At 61.3% G+C, this 18,827-nt stretch overlaps 2 protein-coding genes and 1 long non-coding RNA gene across 4 annotated transcripts; 1 reads left to right on the forward strand and 2 right to left on the reverse strand.

The window, feature by feature from the left end:
• Positions 1 to 1,013: 1,013 nt before the first annotated feature.
• On the reverse strand, positions 1,014 to 10,027 carry CILP2 (cartilage intermediate layer protein 2). 2 transcript variants are annotated; one of them, XM_038566726.1, is made up of 8 exons: positions 9,898 to 10,027; positions 8,812 to 8,910; positions 7,571 to 7,843; positions 6,772 to 6,927; positions 5,427 to 5,705; positions 4,567 to 4,675; positions 4,215 to 4,372; positions 1,014 to 3,973 (listed from the first exon to the last, which is right to left on the reverse strand). In XM_038566726.1, the coding sequence occupies exons 1-8, from the start codon at positions 9,959 to 9,961 to the stop codon at positions 1,638 to 1,640; spliced, it is 3,474 nt and encodes a 1,157-aa protein (XP_038422654.1). In that variant the 5' UTR covers positions 9,962 to 10,027; the 3' UTR covers positions 1,014 to 1,637. The 2 variants fall into 2 exon arrangements, with proteins under 2 accessions (XP_038422654.1, XP_038422655.1); XM_038566727.1 differs by lacking the exon at positions 5,427 to 5,705.
• Positions 10,028 to 10,601: 574 nt separating this feature from the next.
• YJEFN3 (YjeF N-terminal domain containing 3) lies at positions 10,602 to 18,414 on the reverse strand. The gene is made up of 6 exons (XM_038566729.1): positions 18,275 to 18,414; positions 14,731 to 14,839; positions 12,845 to 12,955; positions 12,476 to 12,589; positions 12,256 to 12,406; positions 10,602 to 10,879 (listed from the first exon to the last, which is right to left on the reverse strand). The coding sequence occupies exons 1-6, from the start codon at positions 18,391 to 18,393 to the stop codon at positions 10,671 to 10,673; spliced, it is 813 nt and encodes a 270-aa protein (XP_038422657.1). The 5' UTR covers positions 18,394 to 18,414; the 3' UTR covers positions 10,602 to 10,670.
• LOC111091350 lies at positions 11,093 to 16,839 on the forward strand. Its single transcript, XR_005374994.1, has 3 exons — positions 11,093 to 13,687; positions 13,932 to 13,964; positions 16,003 to 16,839. It is a non-coding gene; the product is annotated as an uncharacterized LOC111091350 (long non-coding RNA).
• Positions 18,415 to 18,827: the final 413 nt, after the last annotated feature.

Below are 18,827 nucleotides of genomic sequence, written 5' to 3' on the forward strand. Positions count from 1 at the left end.
GGCACAGATCAGACACCTCCAAATGCTGGACAGGTAGATGGTGGGGTAGATGGGAGGGGTGGGGGCAGCAAGTGAATGAGCAGCCAGGCAGGTGGTAGAAAGGGAAGAGGGTGGGTGGGTGTGAGAGGGCCTGGGCATGCCCTGGGTTAAGAGCAGACTCTGCACCCCCACTCCTCGCTGTCACCCCATCCCTGTAGCGATGAATGAGGCACAATGCCTGCCATGTCAGGTCCTCAGCAATGCCACTTGGATGCCTTCCTGGGGCCAAGGGTATCTCATGCGTGTGCTGGAGGGGGCTGCTGAGCCATCCAGGCAGCCCTGCTCCTGCCAGGATTCACTCCAGAGCCCAGCAGCCCTTTGCCACCCCTTTGGGGGCTCAGTTTCTTTGGAAAGTGGGGGTGTGGTCAGAACAGTGCCTGCACCATGGGGTGCCAGGAGGACTCGCAGACACAGAGCCACGCACATGGAGCGCCAGCAGGCAATGTTCTGCTGCCTCCAGACCGAGTCCTGGTGAAGTAGAGGGCCCAGGACCGTGGCCTTGGGCAGCCTGGTCACCATGTGGCCAAGGTGTGGCCGGGCCTCAACCGGGTGGGGCCTAGGGCGCGGCAGCGTGGCCCTGGCTGAGGAAGTCCGGAGCAGCCTCCATTCCTGCCGCCTGGGCATGTGCCCCTGCCAGGGCCCCTCCCCGCCCGCTGCAGCCCTCGGGCCCACGGCCAGCCGGGAGCTGCTGGTCACCGCCAGGCTCAGAGGAGACGGCCAGGGCAGCGGCTGCTACCGTGTTCAGCGGTCAGGGCCGCACAGGCTCAGGCTGCCCACCCGTCGGCTCTGCACACGCGTGTCACAGACACACTTCTGTAAGCCTCGGCCAGGACCCACATGCCAGCCTGAGGCACATCTGGGACCTCGTGGAGGCCTGTGAGCTGCTTGCACACCCTGTCCGTGTGTCCGCCCGCCAAGGTCTGGATCCAGCAGCCCTAGCCTGCATCTTCACCCCCCAAGACTGACACCATGAGTTGGAAATGAAGCATCTTTAATTGATTCCCTGCCCAACCCCCCTGGGGGTGGTCTCCAAGCACCAAACCTGTGAGAATTGTGTCCCTTAGCCCCAGAACCAAGAAGCCCCTGCCTGACTTTCACGGGGCCTGGACACCCCCCCTCTTACTCCCTTGACCAGCCCCATGGGCTTCATTTCAATAAATAACCCCTAGAACAAAGTTTGGGGGCAGGGGACCCAAAAAAAAAGCACCCAGCTCAGCGATACGCAGAGCAGGCTTCAGGCGGAGTCGGGAATCTCGACAGGATATCTGAGATCAGGGTAGAAAACACACATAAAATCAGGGCCAGCATGTGAGCTGGGAGCAAATCCCCCTGGGCCTCAGGCAGATGCCCAGTGGTCGCCCAGGATGCTGGCTCCTGCCATCAGGAAGAACTCCATTTTGTGTCACACAGCAACGGTCCCCCGCCAGGCATTTCCACAATCGGACACTCGTAGGTCTTGTCTTGACTCTGAATTCTGGGCAGGGGAGGGAGAGGGGGGCCCAGAAACCTAGGGAAGGGAGCATCTGGGGAAGGGACTGAGATTTCCCAGGTACAGAGGAGTCCAGGGCAAGGCAGAGGACTGAGGCCGCGAGCCCAGGTCACTGCTGGGCCCTACCCCGGCGGGTACGGAGGGGGCCTGTGGATTGAGCCTGTGCCCGGGCCACCTGGCCCATCTCCCTGCGGATGTCACCAAGCGCCGTTGCTGGGGACTCCAGCAGCCTCTGGAAGAGGCTAGGCCGGCCTGCTGGTGGCTCCCGGCACTGGAAGGTGACAGCTGTGCCAGCCTCGGCCTTCATCTCCCGAGAGAAGCCGTCGGAGGAGCCATCAAAGCAGCGGCCGATGGCGATCTCCTTGGCCAGCCTGGGGCTCTGGTCGGTGACCGTGTAGACACCGTAGTTGTGACCCAGGGGGTCCAGTGGGGCCAGCATGCTGAAGGCGGCAGGGTCGTCAGCTGGGGCGGCTGGGGGATGCCGGGCCAAGTAATCGCGCAGGAGCCCGTTGATGGCCACGCGGCGGCAGCTGCCCTGGGGCATGATGGTCACCAGCGTCCTGTCCACCTGCCGCTGGTCGAAGAGCATCCCGCTGCACTTGAATTCCACGCAGGCAGCGGTGGTGCCGGGGCGCTCGGGGTCTCGGACGCTGCGGGCATCCCGAAGCCCGTAGAGCTGGCCCTGCGTGCGCGGGTGGCTGCCGCCCGCGTTGTGGGACCGGACCATGTACTCCTGGGGGCCCTGGATCTGCACTTTGAGGAAGCAGGCCCGGAACTCCTGCGGGTTGGGCCACCAGGCCAGGACATCTCCAGTCCAGGAGGCCGGCGCGCCCTCGCGGAACGGGACCACGTTGTACTCGTACTTGTCCGCCTCCACGCGCGCGAAGCGGAAGTGGCTGGCGGTCACCGGGGCCTCCTGGCACTCGCGCAGGCTGCGCCACGGGTACACCGGGCCCTTGGCCTCGGCGGGCTCGCCGGGCCTGGGCTTGGCGAGGTTGATGCGGAAGCCGTTGCGCTTGAGCGCGGGGTCGTCGTGGTCGGTGCGCCGGTAGGCCAGGCGCTCCAGGTAGGGCTGCGCCACGCCCACGGTGGCCGCGCGCGGCCGGGGCCGGGAGGGCGCGGGCTCCAGCTCCTCCCCGCCCAGCGAGGCGGTGACCAGGGCGGTGTAGGCGTCGGGCCGGGCCTCGTCGCAGAAGGCGGGCAGGCAGGCGCCGTTGGGTCCGGTGACCGCGCTGTCGAAGCGGCCCCAGGCTCGGGGGTTGGCCGAGAAGCCGGGCGCGGGCTCCAGGTTGACCAGCGTGACCACCACGCCCTCCACCTGCTCGTTGGGGGTGAACTTGTCGTTGGCGTAGGCGCGCACCTTCACAAAGCAGCGGCGGCGCTCGGGCACGTCCAGGTTGAACAGACGCCGCTCCCGGATCTCCACGTTGCCCACCAGGAAGACGCGCTCCTCCCTGCGGGCGCGGGCGGCCGCCGACCGCTCGGGCTGGAAGCCGCTCTCCTCCTCCCACAAGCCGGTGTCGGGGTTCAGCGACCACAGCCTGAGCGCCTCCACGTGGCCCGCCATGCGGATCTGGCCGGCGTCCACGCGCACGGCCACCGGCCCCGCCTGCAGCTGCTCCGCGGAGCCGGCCGCGCGGAGGTCCACCGAGAACATGCCGTAGGTGCGCAGCGGCGCCAGCTCGCCGTCGCTGTCCACGAAACGCAGGTCGCTAGGGGCGGCGGCCGCCGAGCTGAGATCGCGGGGGTCCACGAATGTCACCCGGGCCTCCACAGCCCCGGTGTAGGGTTCGCCATCAGCTCTGCGGAAGGCTCCAGGTGGGAGGACCAGCTCGCCCAGTGGGGCCTCGTCTTGCATCTCTCCAAGAGGGATCCTGTTGCTCTCCCCGGCATCTAAGATGACGGGGGCTTTCTTCCGCATGGCCTTGACATCGTGGTACACGCCGCCACCTCGGGGGTCAAAAGGCAGGACTGTGACAGTGTCCATGAACTCCCCACTGGGGTCCAGGAAGGTGACCACCAGCCGCTGCGTGGAGGGTGGCACCTCGATGGTGAAGTCGCCCTGGTAAGAGGTGAATCCAATGGGCTCCTGGCCTAGCAGGATCTGGGCAAAACGCAGGGGTTCCCCTGAGTCAGTAGCCACCACACGTCCCCGGACCAGTCCCCGAGGGGGCAGACATTTCTGGCAGCCACACTCAGCCACCACCTTGACTGGGAGGACATAGTTGGAGCAGTGGATCTCCCTGCTCTCCAGGCGGCGAACAGAGCAGCAGCGGGAGCCTGCATCCCCACACCGGGGGCTGGAGCCTGCAGGGCTGGGGCAGAGGGTGTCAGGGCAGAGGCCCACATTCAAGTAGGTGGGGCCGCTGCCAGGCTGCCCACAGTCATCTGGGAGCTTGATCAGGTGCTCTTGGGGCTGGGGATTGCAGGCTGGCTGGCCTGGGCCTGCAGAGCAAGAAATCAATCAGATCACAGGAAGGGGGAGGGCTCCATTTGAGTCCAAATTTGGGGGCCTGGATTGGGGTGAGGGGCTCAACCCAGGGTCTCAGTGGGGGCCTGGGATCAGACTCAGCAAGGACAGAAGACAGTCTGAAGTTGGGGCTCCATCTGGGGTTGAGTGTTAGCAGGTGTTAGGTATCAGTTCAATTTCAGGGCATGCTCAGGGTTGGGGGCTGAGGGTGCTCACCAAGCACGGTGAGCCAGGCGGTGCCTGAGCGTACAGTGCCCGCATCATTCCATGCTTTGCAGTGGTAGGTGCCTGCCTGGTCTGGGCGCAGCCCTCGCAGCTCCAGATGGGCCCCATACCTGTGTTCTCGCCTGTCCAGCAGGGTCCCATTGTGGAACCTGGGTGGCAGACAGGCAACACTATGGAGGCCCTTGGCACAGGGAAGGGGTTGCATCTGTGCCTGACCCCACATGCAGCCCAGGGACGTTGCAGAGCAGCTCCTCCCAGTCCCCGAGGCACCACATGCCATGGGAAATCCAATCAAACCACAAAGCTGGGTACAAGGCCCTTGAGCATGAGGCAGAGCACTCACCAGGAGTATTTTTTAGGCACGGGGGTGCCTGAGGCTTTGCAGCAGAAGGTTACATTCTGCCTGGCCTCTCGCACTCGGGACTCAGGGTGCTTCACCAGGTAGGGCTTCTCTGGGGGTAAAGGTGACAAAGGTCAAAGCCCTGCTCCATCCCAGCTTCACCCAACAACCCTTCCCAATGGCAGGGCCCCATCCTTTCCCTTCTAGTGATGCCCTGTTTCACCTGTGCCTCTTCTAATGACCTCCCCATTCAATTTCACCCCAAGGCTGCTCAAGAAGGTGCCCCCCCCCCTTTTTTAAGTTGGCTCCACGCCCAGTGTGGGGCTTGAATTCAGGACCCTGAGATCAAGAATCACATGCTCTACTTACTGAACCTGCCAAGTGCCCCAAGATGTTGCCCCATCTTTTTTTTTTTTTTTTTTTTTTTTTTTTTTTTTTTTTTTGAGAGAATGTGTATGTGAGCCAGGGAGGGACAGAGGGAGAAGGAGACAGGATCTTAAGTAGGCTCCATGCTCAATCCAGACCCCCACTAGGGCTGGATCCCATGATCCTGAGGGTCATAGTCATGACCTGACCCAGAATCAAGAGTGAGACACTTAACTGTCTGAGCCACCCAAGTACCCCAGATGGTGCCCTATCTGCAAGTCCTTGTCTCACCTGGCACTTTCTCTAGTTTCTCATTTTATTCATCCCCCCCCCATGACATCATATTTGGTATTATGGCTTCTCCAATGTCCATGTCACACTTTATTTGTTCCTTAGTGACCTCATGCTGCATCACATCCTCCCAAGTACTTGGTGCCTCCAGAATTTCCTTCTTAGTTTCTCAGCCCCCTCAATCCTACTTGCCATGAGGCACTTACCCAACTTATTCAGGACAACAGTGACTACAGCAGAGATGGAGCCATTGGCCTGGGCCTGGCCCAGGCCTGCAGAGAAGCCATCCATTTGGGCACTGACGTTTGCCCGGCTATTGGCACAGACTCCAGGCATCCGGAAGGTTCCATGGGCATCAGTGATGGCCACAGTGCCAGACCAGTCTCTCAGGGAGACCCTGGCTCCTGGCAGTGGACGCCCAGATGGGGTGACCACCGAGCCCAGAAGGACGTGGTTGGGGCACTTGCAGGTCTTGGAGCTGCACCCTGGGGGACACATGGAGGCAGAGGGACAGGGGAGCCTCTTCATTCCCTCCTGGGCAGGGCTTTCCACTCAGTCCCTCAGCAGAGATGCCTAGACATTCCCCTTGCGCCCCTCAGAGGCCTCAGCATGCCCCTGCTTGGAACAGCCCCTAGGATGAGTGGGGATACGGGGTTGAGGAGTCAGAACTGGGGCAGAGGGCAGGACTTGTGGTCCAGAGGGATGGGGAAATGCCCTGGAGGGGGGAGCAGGAGAGGTGACTCTCACAGGACAGAGAGAGAAACTGAACAGCAGGGGCTGGGGGCCCAGCTAGGGGTTGGGGCTTGGGCTCAGAACATCTCCCTCCTCTTCCAATCCTGCGGTTTCTCCATAAAATGGAAATTTCCGCTGGAAACTTCAGGGCAGAGGCGTCAGGAGGGCAGAGCCAGGCGGGGTAGGGTGGGGACCCCACTACCCCATTGGCCACTGTGCTCCCCCACCCTTCCATGGGCTCTGCGGGCGCAGCCTCCAGACCGTGTTTGTGGAGCCCAGGCGGATCGGAATTTCCAGTCGCCTCCTGGCTGGCCTGGTGTCTGGCCCTGGGAGGGCTTGGGCATGGTGTCTGCCAGGGTGTGAACGTGTGTCCGCGTGGGCGTGGGGGACGGGCTGTGGCTGTGAATGCCACGCGAGTGCACCCCGAGTGTGTGAGCCAACTTCTGTGCATGTCCATGTCCATCAGAACATACACACACTCCGAGGTGCAACCAAGGTAATGCCCATTTGGAATCTGTACATGCCTGGACACGACCTTCAAGGCGTCCACCCATCCGGATGTACACATTCACCAATGCTGCTCGGGGGGCCCCGAAGGGAAAGAAGGGCCAGGCTCCATGTGGTTCAAGTTCTGGCCCTCCAGGACCCGCCTCTTCCCTTCAAGCCCCCCCCCCCCCCCCCCCCCCCCCCCCCCGCCCCATCAGGCTCGGTCCCAGCCAGCCTCTCCCCTCTAGGTACCCTTCTGAACAGGCCTCCTCCCTCCACACCCAGGCCCCGCCTCTAAATAAACACTTTCCTCCTGGGCCCCATCCCTCCTACCTGGACAGGTAGGGCGGACACACTTCTGCGCCTCCAGGGGACGCCCCGGACACGCATCTCCAGTCGGACTGGGGCAGCGGCGGCGGCGCAAGCGACGGCCTGGCCCGCAGCTCCCTGAACAGGGACCCCACGGGCCCCATGCGCCCCACGTGGCCTCTGCGGTAAGAGCAGAGGCGTGGGGGGAAGGTGAGGCGGCCGCCCACCGCAGGGACTTCGCCTCCTGGGAAATCTGGTGTAACAGCCTGGGGCTGGAGGACGCCCCTCGCTAAGTTCATCCTAGGGCGGGTATCCCAGAGAGGCCCTGCCCACTGCCCCCATCTGTCGTCCCCCAGGCGCACCTGTCGAAGGTACAGTTAAGGTACCGCCCCATTTCCCCCAACCCCAGATAAGCTCCGGGAGGTGAGCCCTGCTGTTCTCCCAGCGTCCCTCACGTATTTGGGGTCAAAACACGCCCCCAGAGGACAGAGCTGTGACAGATGAGCAAATGAGGGCAGCGGGAGGGAGAAGAACTCCTGAGGGCTCCTTCCGGTTCCCTACCTGGGTCACTGTCGCCAGCCTCCCTCCCAAAGCGCCGCCCCTCTCCGATCCCGCCGGCTCCCGGCCGGGCGACCGGACCCCGCCTCCTTCCAACCACGCCCCCACCCGCACGGCCCCGACCCCGCCTCCAGCACCGCCCAGTCGGGCTCCGCCCACCGCTGCCCATCCCGGCCAATCCCCACTCTCTCCTCAGCGTGATTGACCTCGAGCCCTCTCGCCGGCCCCGCCCACCCGCAGGCCCCGCCCCGGGCCCCGCCCTCACCGAGCGGGCAGCGGAAGCGCACATGGTAGTTGGAGCAGCGGCGGCCGCGGGGCTGCTCGCGGTTGAGGCACCAGAAGCCTCGCGTGGGGTTCAGGTGCACGCGCTCGCCGACAGTGGACGGCAGGGCCCAGTCCGTGGTGCGCGCCTCGAGCGCCAGCGGCCGTGGGCACACGCGCGCTGGTCCGTAATAGAAGCGGATGGCAGCCAGGCTCTCGAAGTCGCCATCGCCGCCGGGGTGGTCCACGTTGAACCAGGACGTCCACTCGCTGGCCTCTGCGGGCACCGCACGCGCTGGGACCCGGGCCGCAGCCTGTCGGGCCCCATCAGTGCATGCAGGGGCCTTACCCCCACCTCCCAGGTAAGGCCATACCCTGCTGTCTAAAACGGTCACCCCACCCCCAAGGAGCCCGGGCTAACCCAGCCCGCCCATCCGTGACCCCGCCCAGAGCCAGGTTTCCTCCACGCCAGAAGGAGCTCTAAGGTATCACGGGAGGTTGGCCTCCCCTCGCACCTGCCCCACTTCTGCTGCCCAATCCTTGAGCTTGCCCATCGGTGCAGGCTGACATTCTGCCACGCTGACATCTTGTCACTGCCTCACCAGTCCCCAACCTGAGAATGAAGCCTGCCCCCCACCTCTGAATTCAGAACCCCTGAGGTGTGAGGAGATAACAAAGGCAGCAGGAGGAGTCAGGCCTGAGACCAGCCCTAACTGTGGCTTTCCCTCGCCTGGCCGCTCCAGGTTAGAGCCATTGGGGCTCTTGCTCACTGCCTGGCTAAAGCCACCAGGCAACCTCTGTTTCACAGAAGCCACAGGTAGGAAGGATCTGACCTCCCAGAGGTCAGATTCTGCTTCCAGCAATTTCCCCCTAGTAGGGGGTGCTCACTCCTTTCCTGACTCCAGAGTAACTTTTCCCAGCTAGGAAACTAGAGACCCAGTTTCTAGAACTAGAGATCTGGAATCTACTGGAAGCACCCTGCATGATGCCTCCAGTAGGGGGCAGGAAGCACCCACCCCCACCCTACACATTGGTTTCCCCCTTGACAAACAGCCTGAACTCTCACCCCTCTGCTCCAAAATTTAGACCTCTTGGGACACCTATGCCAGGGGCCACCATGTCTGGGGACCAGGATGGTATTGGGCTCTTCTACCGCCTTCTCTCCCCTCCTCACATGACCACACCAGTCAGAGCTCACACAGTGAGTCCACAGCAGAGCCAGGACTTGGACCCAGGATGACTCACCTTCCCAGTCCTCCAGGGCTGGTGAGGGCTGTCCAGGGCTCAGAGATGGACCTTCAAGGCCCCAGGCAGTTGCTGTGGGCTCCTCAGGGGTGGTGGTGGCTGTGGAAGGGGTGAGGAGTGGGGGATGGAGGAGGCATGCTGATGGGGACCTCTGTGATCTGCTTCTATGCAAGGTGCTGTCATGAATATCCCCATTTCACGGGAGAGAAAAGTGAGGCTCTGAGAAGCCAGAATCTAGTTCTGGCTGACCCCAAGGAATACAGGACCCCCCCCCCCAGCCCCGCTTCCAGGAAGCCTCCCTGTGACCCCTGCAGCCCATCCCCCGCCTCTGCCCTGGCCCAGATGCCATGGGGTGGGGAAGTCTCTGTGTCTGCTCTCCCCCCCAGGCCCAGGTCTCCTCGAGTGTGCTCAGTGGCCGTGAGTTCAGTTGGCTGTGCCTCTGCCCTCAGGTTGAGCTGCCTTCTCCTTCATCCATTTGCCGGCACAAAGTCCCTCCCTCAGTGTACCTTCCATCCCTTCACTTGGGGCCCAAGCTGCATTGGGAAGTCTTTGGAATCAAGCCTGGCTTCTCTGACCTTGAGTTATCTCAGATAGCCAGGCTAGACAGGGACATCGGACAAGTCCCTTCGCTGTCTGTATCTCAGTCTCCTCATCTGAGAAATGGATCCACTGCCCTGTCCTCTGAGCATTCCAGAGATGGGAATTTTTCTGAATGGTGTGTACGTGTGTGTGGAAGAGGGGACAGCTCTGACCCCTTAATCCTGGGCCAGGACTGGGTGCTTCAGAGGCCAAATGCTAGGGGTGAGACAGGTCCCCCGCGGCCCCGGGCACCTGGAGGAGCCTAAAGTTCATATCCATACTCCCAGTGCCCCTACCTCTCTTTGAGGAGAGCGAACAGACGGGCTTCCTCCCCTCCCCCCGTCGTTGGTCCCAAGGACCCATCTCCCCGACGCCCCCTCACCCCACTCCCGGGTTGACGAAGGGGGACCCAGGCCTGCGGAAGCGAGCCCTCCCCGGGGGCAGCTGCAAGCCAGGCGGGCTGCCGGGGCGCCTAGGGGTCTGGGCTGGGGTCAGGGGGCGCCTCACCTCGAGCCCCCGCCAGGTGCGCGGCGGCGACTAAGAGGCAGAGTAGTGGCGGCGCTGACGCCATGGCCGGGTCGAGCGTCCGAGGGAGGGTGCGGGCTCCGCGGCGCGCTCGGATCTGACTCCCGCGGCTCTGGCGGCCGCTGGGGCTGAGGGCGGCGGCGGGAGGTGACCGCAGGCCCCGCCCCGTCCAGGCCCCGCCCCGCCGAGCCCAGCGCCCTGGCCGCGGGCGACTCCGGTGCGCCGAGCCACCTCTCCGGGTCGCCGGCTCGGCGCGTGGGGCTGCGCCTCCGCCCTCAGGTCGGCCTGCGTGCCCTCCCGCCCCCCGGGCAGCGGCAGCCGGAGGCCCTCCCTCTACCCACTCCCCATTCTGCACCCGCGGCCCCAGGCTGCCTGCGGGACGCGCCTCTTGGAATCTGCCTGGAGCTGCCCCAACACACTCGCGCTGCGGGCGGCCCTTTAGGCGACGAGAAACCCTCCGTCGAGTCTACCCTCAGTCTTGGGGGCGATGGGCCACCCCAGGCAGGCTGGAAGTCCCACCCTGAATCTAGCCTCTGCTCTGGCGCCAGCTCTGGGCCGGCGGGAAGTCCACGCTAGGACCACCCACCCTCCATCCCTGGCCTGGCTCTGCGGGGCGGGGGGGCCCTCCCCGAGCCCCCCCCAACCCCCCCGGGCGGCGGAGCTGGCACAGAGAGGCGGCGAGGAGGTGGTGGGACGTCTGTTTATTGGCGCGGGCCCGGGGCCGGGACGCGGGACGCGGGGGATGGGGGGGGCGGTCACAGCGCCGCGACGCAGTCGGTGCCCGTGTATCCCGGCAGGCGCAGAGCGAACTTTCGGCGCACGTCGTCGGGCACGAACCTGCCGGCCACGAAGTGGTGGCGGCCGGAGAAGCGGCCGGCGCAGCGCTTGGGCGCGGCGAGCGACACCAGCACGTCGGGCCGGAGCCCGTCCTCGCTGTCCCCGCCGCCGGTCTCCGCGTCCCAGCCTGCGGGAGGAGGGGCGGGAGGGGGAGGGAATCGGGAGCTGGGAGGGGTGCTTGCCTTTAGACGGGAGAGACTGGCCTCCTCACCACCCACTTGCCCTTCCCAAACAGACCCAGCTCTGCTCCCTGACACGTGAGTCCTGGTCAGACCTGCCCCCCCCGCCCCCGCCCCCCCCCCCCCCCCGTAGAACTGGGCCTCCTCCCTCAGACCAGTGTCTCCCCTTCCTTGGAGATGCTTCCTTTCTCCTCTGACCAGAGCGTCTGCCCTTATACTTCTCTGTCCCTGCTCCCATCATGCTACTAATTTTTCTCCCCCATCTGCCTCAGCCTCTGCCTTCAGACTGGATCATTTCCACTTGCTGCCCTTTCCCAGGCAGACTCATGCCTCTGCATTCTGACCCAGCATCTGTCCCCATTCCTCCCTCCCTATCAGTCTTGAGCTTTCCCACTTAGACTAGAGCCTCTTTGCACCCAAGCTTCCTAGCCAGCCTTCCCCCTCTGACCAGATCCCACTCTCCACTCAGAGGACAGATTTGCCTCCATCCTCAGGCAAGCCTCCTCCATAATATATGTCTCCTTATCCCCAGTTCTTGCCTCTGACAGAACGTGGCCCCCTCCCCACCCAACTTGAGTGTCTAGCTTCCTCCTTTTGACTAGAGACTCTTCCCTCTGACCTGACATCTCTGTCTTCACCCTCAGACTAGATCTTGCCTTTTGACTTGGCAGGACCCCACCCCCTCCCTCACGGTGCCCTAGCCTCTATCACCTCTCAAATGAGCCTCTACCTTCAGACTAGGGCCCTTGCCTTCTCTCTTGCTTCTGACCAGAGTCTGGAGCCACTGACTAAGAGCCTCCTCCCTCTGACTTTAATCCTTCCTTCTATGACCCTAGTCTCCACCCTTGGACCAGACAGCCTGCCTCTTCATAGCTAACCCCCTGCTTGTTGCATCCTGCTGGGATGGCCCTGAGGTCTTGCAAGCTTGGGGCCATCCCCCTGAGTATGGCTACCCCCGTGGAGGGTCCGGCTGGCCAGCAGCTGTTTGTTCCGTCTGCCCGTCGCCTAATGGCTCCAACAGGCGTGGGGCGGCGGCCAGGACGGGCGAGGCCTTTGCCGAGTGAGCTCACGTCTGCCCAGGCAACTGGGCCAGGGTGGGCAGCGGGCATGCTGGGCTGGGTGTGTGGGGGGGATGGGACATGGGATCACCTGGGCGGCAGCTTTGGTCTTCCCTAGATGATGGATGGACATGACCCTCACCAAGAGTGCATGAGCCATCCACACTAGGGAAACCGAGGCTCAGAGACAGGCAGGGGCCACGAGAAGCTGGGGTGCAGAGGGCCCCCACCCATGCCCCCAACATGCCCCCCCTTGCCTGGCATGCCTGAGGGAATGTCCAGGCTCACAAGGGGGATGGACAGCAGCTTGAGTGTGGCCAGCGCACGCGTGCAAGGGCCCCCGATCTCTCCCGGCTGCACGCCAGGGCCCAGCACGGCATCCACCACCAGCCCGTAGGCATCGTTGATGAGCTGGACCTGAGAGGGCAGGCACGGTTAGAGGGCAGTCTTTGAGCACCGCCCCCCCATCTGCCACCAAGCGCTGACCTCTGTGGGCAAATAGGACAGGAAGGGGATGTCCATCTTCTCACACTGGGTGGTCAGGTCCCGGTGCAGCAGATCCAGTGAGCGTGTAGGGTAGAAGATGGTCGGTTCGTACTCCTGGGGGTTGGGGGGGCAGTGCAGAAAGAAGTCAGCCCTGGGGCCCTTCCAGGCTTCCTACTGGGCCTTAGCCCCCAGACCTGGATCCCAGGCAGCAGACCCTGCGTGGGGCAAGCACTGGGCATAGTCTATAACCTCTCCAGCCTCAGTGTCCCCCTGGGACACCATCAAGAGGAGGAAGCAATTTCTGCAGGAGCAGGATTGAGGGGTGATCTCAGAGGCCAAGCGGGGTTGGCGGGGGTTCTTGCTACTCACAAACACCCGCAGGTGCCGGGCACAGACCAGCCCCACTGCCCCGTTCTGCTCCGGGCCACACACGACCAGCACTGTCCTCTGCTTCCGGGAGAGAGTAGGCAAGGGGAACACCTGGCAGGGGGCACAGCAAAGGCAAAGGCATGATGTTTGGAATCCCTCCTTGTTTGAGTGGGGAAGCTGAGGCCTGGAGGAGCAGAAGGGATGGGCATGGGCCTAGAGGCCACCGAACAGAAGGAGAGGCGTTCTGGGCCCAGGGCATGGCCTCTGGGGGCCTCAGTTTCCTCCTTGGAGAGGCAGCATCCCTGTTTCAGGCTCGGCCAAGCTGGAGCAGGAAAACGTGCCTTCTGCCACCACCCGGCGCCCGGAGTGCGGTTTGTTTATTCTCGGCCTGAGTTGCAGACATTCTTCCACCTTTTTCCACCGCAGTGGCTGCCCTTCCCCCGCCCACATTTCCAGGCCTCGGCCCCTCCTGGAGGCCCCAAAGCTGGGGGGGGGAGGTGGAGTGGGGGTTGTTTTCCAACCCAAGGTGCCCTGTCTCTCTCCATCGGTCTCTGTCGTCACCTGTCTCCATATCTCTGTCTCTCTGCCTACTTCCCAGACTCTGCATCTGTGGGCCCATGCATCAGTCTCTTTAACACCAGAGTTAAGAGCGCTGGTGTTCCAGCGGCTGCCCTACCCTGACTCTCTGCATGGCCTCAGCCCCCCTCTCCTCTGGCAGCTTCACTTGGCCTCTATCAAACAGGAATGACATTGACAGTGACAGGCACACGGCGGGACCTCTTGGAGACAGGGCGCCCCAGGGGGCCTGGCTAGGCCCTAACCTCCAAGTACACAGAGGGCTAGGTATTCCTTTTTTTGTCTCCTCCCCAAGGTCTCAGTGAGGTCCTGACCCACCCCGAGGGTGCCAGTGACCCCACCATGCTGGGCGCGGAGCCCGAGACCGAGGGAGGGCAACAACGTCTAGGCTGGCTGGGACAGACTTGGGGCTTTCAACCAAGTGATGTTGGGTCAGTGAGGGCCAGGCAAGAGTTGACTATGCTGGGTTTACTTTTGGGGCTTTGATTGTCATCATTTTCTTCTCCTTCAGGAGCTTCACTCAGGATGTTTCATTTGGAAATAGGTAGGTTAAAAGAGAAATTGAGCCAACATAAAGAAATTGTGTTTAACAAAAGTCTGCAGTGGTGACAAGAGGAGGATAGGGAGGAAGAGAAAGGTTACGTGCTGGAGCCCTGACACCAGCGGGCACTTCTCTAAGGCATTTGTGTTTATTAACTGGTGTCAATTTATTGCTCTTGCTGTGGAAGAGGAAAGAGGCCCATGGTTTGACACGGTGGCCAGAGCACTGGATGGCAGCATCGTTGTGGCTTATTACTCTGGTGTCCCTAGCAAGCTCCTCGAGGCTGGGGCTTTGCCAGAGATCCAGACACAGCTCTGCTTACTACCCCCCTGGGACCTACCTTGTGCAGGCCACTCCCTGCTTCTGGACTGCCATTTCCCCACCTGCAGTGTGGGGTTGTTTGGAGGTATTCAGTCTGCAGGAACCAATGTCTCCCTTATTGAGATCCAGATCGCAGAGGCGGGTGGTCACATCTGCACCTCAAGGACCCCAGGAGCATCCCCAGCAGCTTCAGTCTCTGCTCCCGACCTCCAAGTCTCTGGGGACTCCTATCTCTGCCCTGACTCTCACTGACCCCTGGGGTCTTGGGTCCCTGCCGGTTTAGACCAGTGATGATCCTCTCTAGGCCTCAGTTTCCCCATATGAGTGATGGGCTGGAGTAGCTCCACACAAAAAGGGGCTTCTTGAGTCCTAAACCATTCTGTTCCTCCCTCCCAGGGTCATGCAGCCAGACCTCGGCTCTGGTGGGCTCAAGGCAGGGGTCAGATACCTTGGTCACAGCTACAGCACTAGCATGGCCACACAACTCCACCAGCTGCTGCCGCCCAAAGCGATAATCCTCCAGCAACTCCCGCTCGAGGGCAGCCGCCTCCTCAGTGCTGGGGGACAGAGTGGGGAGAGACGCTCAAAGACACAGAGAGAGAAAGACTTAGAGAGAGGCTCAGATGGAACCAGTAATGTTCCACCAATGTTCCCAGGCAGGCCATAACACCACCCCCAACCTCAGTTTCCCCATTAGACGTACATGTTGAATGGAGCGGTGGGAGGCTTAAGCTGAAGCCCAAGGCACGGGCGCCCTCTGGTGGTCGAGGAGCGCGTGGTGGCGCATGTAGGTTCTATTGCCCCAAAGCGTGGGAAACTGGAGCCCCATCCCGATGCGCCCACCCCCGCCGCTGAAAGAACCCAGAAGGAGGAATGCAGCGTGGAAGACTTTGATGGGGCTGATGGGCGAATTTCATGCAGTGGAAAACACTGAGCAAGCTCCAGAACACTGGAGGGGGAGCCGGTGGGGGAGGGGGTGCGGAAGCGGTGCCTGAGGGAGGTGGATTTTGAAGGCTGCGGAGGAGGAGTTTGATGGCTCACTTAGGGAGGTGGATGTAGAGCCCACAGCTATCAGATCTATTGGTGACCCTTCAGTAAGTGTTGTCAGAGAGGTGGGGCTTAATCATTTGAGGTGAAGGTCTGCCATCAACTGAGCGACTAGGACCTGTCACATCTGAGTTTTGCTTCCTCTTTTGCAAAAGTAAAGGCAGGATAGTCTAGATAATTTTCAAGGCCCATTTGGAAATGCAAACATGGGGCCCATTACTTAACAATTGAGAATTTTAGGAGAATGACAACCAAGTGTTGGACCCTTCTAGGAGCAGGGACCAAGCTAGCCCTGGCTTAGGGACCTTCCAACGGGCTTCCAGCAGGCATGCTTCCAACGGGCATGGATTTAGTGGCTGCAGAGATGGAGAGCTGGCACTGAAGATTGGAAATGTTCCTCACTCCAGAATCAGGGCTTGGGGCAGCTGGGCAGGGTTTATGGCCTGATGCCAGCTTCCCCTAGGCAGGGCTCTTTTCTGCTGGGGAAGAGCATCTACCCCCAGATCAGCAGACCCTAGAGAGTATAGTAGCAGTAGTAGTAGTGGTTAGTAATAGAACCAGGCCCAGAAGATTTAGAACATTGAACCACTCAGAGAAGGGAAGTGGCTTTCCCACGGTCATGCAGGAAGCCAGTAGGAAAACTGAGACTTTTACCCTTGGTGTCTGTCTCCAGAGCCATACAGGGTTTGAGCAAAGAAGCAGAGGCAGACCTACATCTAGCAGAGGTTTCTTGGGATGAATCTTTAGTCCTTCAATCCTGTGAGCAGGAGACCACAATCTTCCGGCCAATTTTGCAGCATGACCAGGCCGGGCAGCAAGAGGGGCATAGGTAAGGAATGAGGACTGCTGTGGGAGGGGGAATTAGGAAGGGCTTCCTGGCGGAGCTGGCCTGGAGCAATATGGGAGGTAATCCATGTGGAAGAACAGTGAGGGCCAAGATCCTGTAGTGGGAATGAGCTTGGCAGATTCAAGGGACAGAAGTGAGGCCAGTGTGGCTGGAGCCGAGCAAGGGAAACTGAGAAACTGGGTCAGAAAGACACTTTCAGGGCCCATGCACATGGGGAGATGGAGGCTTAGGGCAGGGAGGACACATGCCCTGAGTCACCCCAGCAACCAAAGCCAGATTCAACCCCAGCTGACTTCAGATAAGGTTGAAGGGCCAGTTGGGGGGAAGGAGCTCACGGTAGGGCAGATGAAGAGCACCCCCTGGGCAGGCTGGCCCAGCTCCCAGGAAAGAACATTGGAGAAGGTGCATTTGGGAATGTGGCTCATTCCTCCACCTTCATCTGTGACAGCTCTGGCTGCTGCCCCCACAGGAGGGTGAGGGGAAGATGAGATGGGTGGCAGGACTACTCATTCCTCCTCTTCTTCCTCTGTCCCAAAGCTTTGGCCTCAGGCCACCACTTGGAACATTATCTTCCTGCCTAACTGGTCATTAGAGTGATAATAGAGAGGACCGCCCGGCTAGGAGCCTGGGGGTGGGGACACTGGCAGCTCTAGGTGGAGCGTGAGTAGGAATTAGGACCCGTGGGGGAGGGGGACAGGGCAGGGCCATTGTGGGCTGAGGCCAGGGTGGGGGCTCAGTGATGAGGTGCCTCTTGCTTCTCCCACTGTCAGCCCCCAGAGGAGAGGAACTGCAAGGACCAGGACTTCCCCCCACCCCACCCCCCCCCAAGAGTACAAAGGCTGAGGTGACCTGCTTTCAAAGGAACTGGGCCTGATCTCCCAGTGCTTCCAGGAGTGGGCTCTTTTGGAGGTGAAGCCCATGGCCAGGTTGCCCACTCCAGACCCTCCCTGCATCCTTGGCTCCACCTGCTTCTCCACCTTCAGGCCTCTGCCCACCAGCCCACCACCTGCCTACAGCAGTCTCATGGCCCCCACACTGCTCAACACAAGAGCCATGGGGGCTTTGAAAACTTGAATGTCAGATCACATCACCACTTGTCTCAAACCTGCTTATGGTTCCCCAATATTCAGAGAATATTCAAATTCCTTACCACACCTACACGCCCACTGTTTCTAACCTCATTGTCTCCTCTCCCCTTGCTTGCAGTGTTCTACTCCTATCCACCCACAGTACTCCATCACTCCTCAGTTGGCATTTGAGATCCTGCACAGCTGGCCCCCCACCCCATTCCCCATGCTAGGTGAAATCACAGCTTCAGCTTCCTTCTGTCTAGGATGTGCTAGATCTATAGGCTCAATCCGGAGATCAGCCAGTCGCTGGACAGTATCTGCCCTGAGGGCCTGAGTGGACAGTGGGCAGAAGACAGATGAGCTGAGGTCCACAGCCCTGTTTGGGGTCCCAGGTCACAAGGAGGGACACAAGATGCTAACTCAGGATGAGATGGGAAACACAGCCACAGCTGCCAGCTCCAGACCACAAATCCAATCAAACTATTGACAAGTGGGTCATATGTTCAAAAATTGCCCAAGTTTTGGCTCAGGCAGTTGTGTCCCTCCCTAGACCTCAGTTTCCTTCTCTGTTCAAGGAAACAGTAGTAGGTGGGCCACCAAGAGGGGTGTGAACGTTTCAGGAGCTAAGAGCTCAGCTCTTCCTGGATGGGGAATGAAAGATGGGAGCTCCAGGGTCCCTAGGGCAGATGGAAAGGGGAGGTGGGCCTGGATTGGGTTGAGGGGTGATGGGAAAGCTACTAGCAGTGCTGCGGAATGATTCACTTAGGGGCGGGCTGTGGCAGATGCAGTTTCCTGGCAACACAGTTTAGGAGGCGTTGGCAACAGCAGGCTGTTGGCAACAGCAGCTACAGGCTTCACCTCCAGGGAATGCAGGGTGGGCCTCGAAACCCCCAGACCCAACCTGGATATCCCCCTGCCTCTGATCTGTCCGCCCATGACACCCCCTCCCAGCCATGTCTTGCCCATGATGCCCCCGCCTCCAGGCCACATCCCTGCCATGGGCTTTGGCATCCCCATCCCTGGCTGACCTGAGGAAACGCTGCTCCTCGGGCGTCTCCGCTGGGTCGGGGCGGGCCGCACTGCTCATGGTCGCGGTGAGCCTGTGAGATTTGCACGGGCTGCCACCGCCACGGCCTTTTAAGAGCATCCCAAGGCAGAGGGGCCTCCTCCCCTCCCGCCCACCCTGTGCATCCGCCAATCAGACAGCGCCGCGAAGGCGCTGCGCACGGCCATTGGCTGGCAGGTGCAGGCTGACTTAACCCTTCCCTGCCAGCGGTGGAGCTGCCTTGGAAATGGAGGGAACCCAGTCTGGACAGGTAGCAACAGACCTGTTCCTCCTGTAATGGGGTCACAGCCTGTGAGCAAGGGGACCTGCCTCTGGCACCACTCCATTCCATGCTCGGATCTTCAGGTCCCCCACTCAGTGTTGTGCACAGGGTGTGGGATTCCACAGGAACCCCAGACTGGAGGGGTGGGCTGTTGACAAGGAGAGTTTCAACAAAGGTAGGAAAATCCAGGTGTATTTGTGAGCCAAGACTGATGGGTCCAGAAGCACTCTGGGTATGTTTTGAGGCCACTCCA

This window comes from Canis lupus, chromosome 20, assembly GCF_011100685.1.
Source record: "Canis lupus familiaris isolate Mischka breed German Shepherd chromosome 20, alternate assembly UU_Cfam_GSD_1.0, whole genome shotgun sequence".
Lineage (NCBI taxonomy): Eukaryota > Metazoa > Chordata > Mammalia > Carnivora > Canidae > Canis > Canis lupus.

Bases quoted from the DNA above. Each gene is read 5' to 3' on its own strand.
- CILP2 (XM_038566726.1), bottom strand. From the start codon at position 9,961: ATGGCGTCAGCGCCGCCACTACTCTGCCTCTTAGTCGCCGCCGCGCAC. The intron at 7,844-8,811 runs GTGAGTCATCCT...CGGTGCCCGCAG, and splicing joins AGCCCTGGAGGACTGGGAAG to AGGCCAGCGAGTGGACGTCC. The intron at 4,676-5,426 runs GTAAGTGCCTCA...CTTTACCCCCAG, and splicing joins TGTTGTCCTGAATAAGTTGG to AGAAGCCCTACCTGGTGAAG.
- YJEFN3 (XM_038566729.1), bottom strand. From the start codon at position 18,393: ATGCTCTTAAAAGGCCGTGGCGGTGGCAGCCCGTGCAAATCTCACAGG. The intron at 14,840-18,274 runs GTCAGCCAGGGA...TCTGTCCCCCAG, and splicing joins GAGGAGCAGCGTTTCCTCAG to CACTGAGGAGGCGGCTGCCC. The intron at 12,590-12,844 runs GTGAGTAGCAAG...CCCAACCCCCAG, and splicing joins CCCGGCACCTGCGGGTGTTT to GAGTACGAACCGACCATCTT.